Source organism: Cyprinodon variegatus, unplaced genomic scaffold (assembly GCF_000732505.1).
Source record: "Cyprinodon variegatus isolate N-32 unplaced genomic scaffold, C_variegatus-1.0 Scaffold331, whole genome shotgun sequence".
In the NCBI taxonomy this organism is placed as follows: domain Eukaryota; kingdom Metazoa; phylum Chordata; class Actinopteri; order Cyprinodontiformes; family Cyprinodontidae; genus Cyprinodon; species Cyprinodon variegatus.
This window is the reverse complement of record NW_015150784.1, coordinates 754421-761441: the sequence shown is the minus strand read 5'-3', so window position 1 is coordinate 761441 and position 7021 is coordinate 754421. Positions and strand designations below refer to the sequence as shown.

At 39.4% G+C, this 7021-nt stretch overlaps 1 protein-coding gene across 2 annotated transcripts; it reads right to left on the bottom strand.

The window, feature by feature from the left end:
* Positions 1 to 493: 493 nt before the first annotated feature.
* Positions 494 to 7021, bottom strand: LOC107091295 (serine/arginine-rich splicing factor 9-like). Of its 2 annotated transcripts, none has more exons than XM_015385126.1 (5): positions 6918 to 7021; positions 4297 to 4473; positions 3941 to 4119; positions 1338 to 1510; positions 494 to 1252 (listed from the first exon to the last, which is right to left on the bottom strand). In XM_015385126.1, exons 2-5 carry the CDS (start codon positions 4452 to 4454, stop codon positions 1028 to 1030), a joined length of 735 nt encoding a protein of 244 aa, XP_015240612.1. In that variant the 5' UTR covers positions 4455 to 4473; positions 6918 to 7021; the 3' UTR covers positions 494 to 1027. The 2 variants fall into 2 exon arrangements, with proteins under 2 accessions (XP_015240612.1, XP_015240613.1); XM_015385127.1 differs by having other exon boundaries at positions 4297 to 4476; positions 6918 to 6990.

Sequence of the window (7021 nt, the reverse complement as noted above, 5' to 3'; positions counted from 1 at the left end):
TTTGGTGTCTAATTTGTAACAATAAGCAAACTCACAGTCATTATGAATTATTGAAACTTTTGTCCCTCCCCCAAAAAAACTTATTTTCCAAGTCTTTGTTTGAGTAATTTTTCATTAAAGCAGACATAAAATAACTTAACATGTTTATGCACTGGTATAATTTTGCTTAACTGCATACATAAATGCATAGTTGGGGAGTGTTGGCCAAGTGGTAAGAGCAGTGCACTTATGCTCTGAGGTTGCAAGTACCCGGTACGATCCCAACAGCCTGCACTCTGGGTCTCTGTGCAAGACCCTTAAACCCACACTGCTCCAAGGGTGCCACACGATGGCATCCCACTGCTCCCCAAAGTCGATGGGTTAAATGAGGGTTAATTTCTTCATTGTGAGATCAGTTTCTATCCTATTTCTACTTTTCCACAGAGCTTGGGGATAGTTGTATGGTTTAAAAGACATTTTTAAATGTATCTGCTTTTTAAAAAATGAAACCATCCCCAGAAAATTTGTATTTTATTTGTAAAGAAAAACAAAATCACATACAAATCTTATTCCACATACAAGTCACCTTGAAAACTGACAGTTCAAAGGCAACAATTAAAAAGACTTACTAATGATCATTTGGAGGGGGGGAAAAAACACATTAAAAGCAAGAGAGGACACTTAACCTTATCCAATTTAATAAAAGTAAAAGGATCAGCCCGACAGCTTTAAGAGGAGTTGTAAGCACAAGACAATATATGAACACTTTTCTGTTAAAGGCTTTGTAAACAGCCAAGAAATGTAGTACCTAGGAAAACATTAGAATGTCCCAAAGATTCAACTTAATCATAAGGCCTGTTTTAAGGTAACTAAAACAAAACAAAAAGTCTCTTAATGCTGCACAAGAAGCAGGCTGTTGGGGATTTTTTGACCACGGACTACACTTACACAAAAATGGTGACGAAGATGCCCGAGGTAAAATAAAAAAAAAGAGAAAATGCACATAATTGAAAATTTCCCTCCAAATGCTAGGTAAATAATTCCCCCTCTATCGGTAATGACGTGGAGGGGGGCTAAGGTGAGCTGGTGGGGGCCTTCTGGGGGGCGGGCTATTCCTTAACATAGGATGGCGTGGAGGTGACTGGTAGCGGGGGGGTGATCCTCTGTTAAAAAATGGAGGAGAATAGCGACCTCGGGATCTGGAGCGAGAACGTGGACGACTCCAGCTAGCACTGCCTCTGTCCTCAAAAACTCTGATGTAGGAGGTTTCACCCTGCAAACAATTTTAATAAATACATAAAAAAAAACAAAAAAAAACAATCACGTTTACCGTTTTCACCATAACTGATGATGCATACCTGATGAGAGCGAAACTCTGTCCGGTCAAGTCGGCGTAAGGCGTATTCCATGTCCTCCCTACGGAGAAACTCCACTACGCCCTCTCCATCTCTCTGCACGTCTGCGAAACAAACATCTCCTGCTTCTCGCATGTGATCCTTCAGATCCTGCCAGCTCCCAGTAGGAGGTAAACCTTCAGTGGGGAAGGCAAATGTGATAACATTTAATATAATACCATTTCAAGTTAAAATTTCAAGGAAAGATATGAATATTTAAAAACTGTGGATTTGGGTTCAGTGAAGGATTAATAACCTTCTACAATCATTTTCATTAAAATCAGCAAAACAAAGCAAACTTTGTTCACCCATACTTGAATCTTTGTTCACTTCCTTTTTCAGGTGTTCAAATGAAGCTTCTTTAATCATTCACAGTTTTACCTTAGAGAAGTTAATCATTGCTAAGAATGAGATGCTAACTCCTGAACTATCACTGCTTAAATTGGAAACAGACTTCGACTGCCAAAAAAAAAAAACATTTTCTTGGGGGTTTCTACCCGTTTTTCTTTGTGTTCAAAGCAGACCAAATGCCAAATCTAGTATTTTTTTTTTTTATTATTAAAAGCCCTGCAGCTAAAATATTTAAAAAGATTAAAAATTTCTGGCAGGTTATATTCAGTGTTGTCATATTCAGAGCATGCGCGAGGAAAATGCATTTGAAACCTCCATCTTAATGGGCCAGGAACAGAAAAGCAGCCATGTTATGTACAGCTAACTGTAAAAGCAAAGTTTTTTTTTTATTAAACCCCATCACTGCTGCATTATACATGACTTAAAAGTGAACGACCAACATAAGGAGTGACTTACTGGAATAGAAGAACAATAATATATGCATATATGTCATTTAAAATTGTGTACATCCTCGCTGAGGCAGCTGTAAGCCTCTTAGTGAATGCCTCTACCAACTTTAAACCTCTACAGACTAAGTTTTGGCCAATTCTTTTTTGCCCAATAAGAACCCTGCATTAAACCTCTCCCCACCTGTATTCCTAACCTGTATGTGGTGTTTCTTGGTCTTGATAAAGCCGTTTGTTCACTAAAGTTATTTAGAAAACATCTGAGGTCTTCATTTAAACTGTGACTACCTACAGGTGGGTCTATTTCTATTTCTAAAGGCAACTGGTTACCCTGGGTTTTGTGTAGAATCCCCAGATAAAAAAGGGAATTTTTTAAACCTGTATTTTTCCTTCCACTCCTCAAATATGTGTGTTAGGGTTAGCATTTACATTCCCACAATGAAATACAAAGAAGTCTGCAGTTGTCACCTGAAAAAAGTGCCTTTGTACGAGGCACTGTGTGTTGTATTTACATATGGAAGAAAAAATATTTAAAATACTTTGTTTTAAAATGAAACCTACCAGATTATTCTGCCAAAATGATCAGTTTCTGCTTAGTTTCAGTTTTCTTGATTTTAGGAGAAGACAATTATTTCACTCAGTCCATTTGACCTCCTGTCCACCAAGTGAGAACATATCTGTCTACGACTTGAGACGCTCTTTACTAGATTCCTTGTCCTCCCGTCCGCCATGAGGGTAGAGAGTAGAATTGATTTTTCAACATTAAGGGTCGATATACAAATCCCTTGTCCTCCTGTACACCATGGGAGACAGAATAATGGTCTACAACCTTTGACATCCATCTAGTAGACCCTTATCCTTTTGTCCACCATGTGAGAGATCAACACACTCATCTACTGCTTTGGGGCTCCATCTACTGGGACTTGATCACCAGTTCATCATGAGAGATAGAGAAATTCTTCACTAAAACCTTTGGGGTCCACCTACTAGATCCTTGTCCTCCTGTCCGCCAAGAGAGAGAGAGAAATATTAACCTTTAGGGGTCCGTCCAACAGGCTGTTGTCCTCCTTTCCGCCATGGAAGAGAGAAAATTTTTCTACAACTTTGGCCGTCCATCTACAAAACCCTCCTCATCCCTTCAGTCATGAGAGAAATTTTGTCTAAAACGTTTGGGTTCCATCTAGTAAGCCCTTGTCCTCTTGTCCTCCAAGAGAGAAATATTGACAACCTTCTGGGGTCCATCCATTAGGCTCTGTCTGGCATTATAGGGGAAAACATGTCTACAACCTTTTGGTTGCGTCTATTAGGCCCTTGTCCTCCAATCCGCCTTGATAGAGACAGAAAGATTTGTCCAAAATCTCTGGGGTCTATCTACTAGGCTTTTGTCCTGTCCGCCATGGGAGAGAGAAATATTGTCTACACTTTTGCCGTTCATCTACAAGACCCTTCTCCTCCTCCTCCGCCATGAGAGAAATATTTGTCTACAACCATTGAGGTCCATCTACTAGACTTTCTTCTTCCATGAAAGAGAAACATATTTGTCTAAAGCTTTGGAGCTCCATCTACTAGTCCTTTTGTCCGCCATGAGAGAGAAATATATTTGTCTACACCCTTTGGGGTCCATCTAAAAGGGACTTCCCCTCCAGTCCGCTCCGGGAGAGGACATGCTATGGGACTTGGACTTCTACATTCCTAAAGGTCCCTTTAATTTGAGATCGCACCTAAACAGAGATCAGTATTATTGGTCCAAGGTTCATGGCATCCACCTACCAGTCACTATGACCCGAAATTCGGATCTTCGAGTTGGGGGTCCAAACCTTCCTCTCTGTGCTCCTCCACCACCTCCCATTGGACCCATTTTAGCCCCAGTGGATCGAGGATATTCCACACGTAGCTTGGAGTTCCCATATGAATATCCATTTCTTCCAAAGATAGCATCCTCAGCATCCCTAAGAGAAGAGAGCAAATAACTCCTTACCAAAGTACACCTGGTGGGCCGAGACTGGATTCGGCACCTCCATCCATCCCCTCCTTGCATTGTCTGGAGTAGAAACTGCACCACAAAATCTAAGGTGTCCAACAAGGAGACTGTGTTTTGACTTGCTGGAGACCTCCCGAAAACTCACCGTGGGTCCTCAAATCGGATGAAGGCAAAAGGAATGGTTGCTCCATTTCCTTTCAATTCTATCTCTCGGATTTTTCCATATTTGAAGAAGAGATCCTCTAGGTCTCTCTCCTGGACATCCATTGGGAGATTTCCAACATAGATCCGGCCGTCAGACATTCTGTTAGACTGGAGAGCACTGCTGACACAGAATAGGGGCAACTGCAGATGATAAGATCACCTCTTGTTTTCATAAACGGCAGTGGTAACTGTCCTTATCGGAATCCAATTGCTTAGTCCGTTCTAGGGTGGTTCCTTAATTCAGAAAAAAGATTAACTTATACAACAGTAATGAAGACATGACCGAAGTAAACGACAAGATCAAGGAAAAAAAACAAAAGGGGCACAGAAGTTTGAACCAAACGCGAAACTTCAAAGAAGATATAGTAAAAGTTTAAAATTTTTAAAAAATATGAACATTATGTAGTTGTGAATCTCCTTTTTACAAGACTAAATTACTATGAATATTCCTTGGGTGTTTTTAGTGATGAGAAACTGATAAAGGTTATAGTGTTTCACACAGGTAGAGAAAACGGCAGGGTAACATCATGCATCATTGATTTTAAGAGTATCTTAAAGCTTCTAAACACAATGTCTAGATTCTGTGTGTAGGATATGTTATGTTTATTCTTTTTACATCATGTGCATTGTTATTCTGTTAGCCAGATTAGAGAGAGTAGAAGGCCTTCCTTTACATGGTGGATGTCACCGTTTGTACGGAGGTCATCTAATCAGGACAGCCTTCGTGTCTTTAAAAATACACAGGATATGGGCACATCTTGGAGCCGGACTGATAAAGGAAAGCTATGTGTAATCCTGGGGTAAAGAGGCAAGATGTGTAAAGGTCAAGGCATGGATGGCGTGTCGGTTACTGACACGGACAGTTGAGCATCCCCCTGATGCAGCACATGGATTCATGAGGTATAAGAAGGAGGAGATGACCTTGTTCAGGGCTCAATCTCTGCCGGAAGCTTGCTGACGTTTTTTGAGCCCGCAGCTGTGCCGAACCCTAAGCAATTTCTCTGTCCTGTAACGACCTGACCTGGAATAAACGCTGTTACATTTTCACTCCTGTTTTATAGTCCTTTTTTATATGGTTTTACCAGTTTTGAGTTAAGAGTAGTAAATAACTTGCTCCCAGGTAAAAAATCGGTAGGGAAGTTCCGAGGCGCAGCCGCCTTCTGGGGGACCTAGCTGACATATTTAACAATTGGTGTTTCCGCCCGGTTCTGATGATTCTTCATACATAAAAAGGTAACAATTCAACATTGGTTATAGAAATCCATTCAAGTCATTTAATTTTTTTCAGCTTCACAATTTTTAGGTTTTACAGTTTGGTTATTTTGCATCCGACTTTGATTTGTTAGGAAAGAGAGGCACCTCATGCCACCAGGAAAATGTTGCAAAATTGTTTTGACTACCAACTATTTGATCTGATGTACTGCTTTAAGGACCAAAAAAAAAAATTATCGTTAGGAAATGTTATGAGAAGTCTATCATATGAAGTTGTTCAGAGCAAAGGCAATCATGAAAAGAGTGGAGATTTGTGAGAAAAGGACAAATCTACTAAGGTAAGTTATTTACTTTACCTTTTTAAGATTAGATATTTTATGTGTCAAATCTAAAACAAAAAAAATCTAGAGTCTATGTTTCTGTTCTTACAATAAACTTATTGGAACAACAATTACATTTTTTTTTTATAGCTTCTCATTTCCACTCTTTTGTCAGATATTTGACTCATTTTTACTCAGAAACACAGATCTGCATTGATGACTGAAAGACAATTCATGTTAATATGTATTTAAAGACATTTCAATTAGTGGAAAAAATTGCGGGGAATATATAAAAAAAGGAAAAGTTTGAACAACCAAAACTATCTCGACCCCCATGCAGTACCTCTAAGGGACCCCTAGGGGTCGCGGACCCCCAGTTGAAGACCTCCGTCTTAAAGTAATGCATGGCTTTGAACTACTTGCAGTCTGATTGTTGAAAAATACCAATATCATACATGTAAAAAGCATTGTGGAATATTTAGAATACATCCAATAAAAAATGGCTGGTTAGGGATTCATTAATCAGGACGTTAAAGGCCTTACAAGGCCTTCTTGTGAAATGGTTCTGGTGAACCGGTCAAACCCGTTTTTCTTCTTAAAGCAACACAATTAAATTAAGCATTTCACGATTTTTAAAACTTCAACAACCCCGGGATGGCCATTTAGATTGATACATTGGTCTTTCAGCGAACCTTCACAATAAAACTGAACTAGCATGAGGCTAAAGCTTATGAGCACTGCGCTTCTATAGGGAGATTCAGCACATTTTTATTTTCCTCCTGTAATGTACATATTGTTTTATTTATATATACATGTGTGTGTTTTTTATTTTCTTTCGTCGTGGGGTGCTTAGATATCTACGTAAATTCGCTGTAAAGGAAAAACCTCTTTGTTGATCAGCTAGTGCTAAAACGCTGCTAATGCGGCTGAATGGCAACGTGATTTATTCTACTCTATAACAATAGTGTTATTCAGTGTATGATATATATTATCAGAGAAATGACTCGGATATTTAAAAGTATACGATTACCTTTCAAAGATCCCTATTACACCTTTCTCGTACTCTTTGAACGCAAGACACTCAGCTTCTTCCGTGTAGCAGCCAGCAGACGTAACTTCTTCTTCTTCTCTATT

Coding starts and splice junctions, on each gene's coding strand:
- LOC107091295 (XM_015385126.1), bottom strand. CDS start 4,454: ATGTCTGACGGCCGGATCTATGTTGGAAATCTCCCAATGGATGTCCAG. Junction 4,120..4,296: donor ATCCGATTTGAGGACCCACG/GTGAGTTTTCGG, acceptor CTCTTCTCTTAG/GGATGCTGAGGATGCTATCT. Junction 1,253..1,337: donor CAGAGTTTCGCTCTCATCAG/GTATGCATCATC, acceptor AATTGTTTGCAG/GGTGAAACCTCCTACATCAG.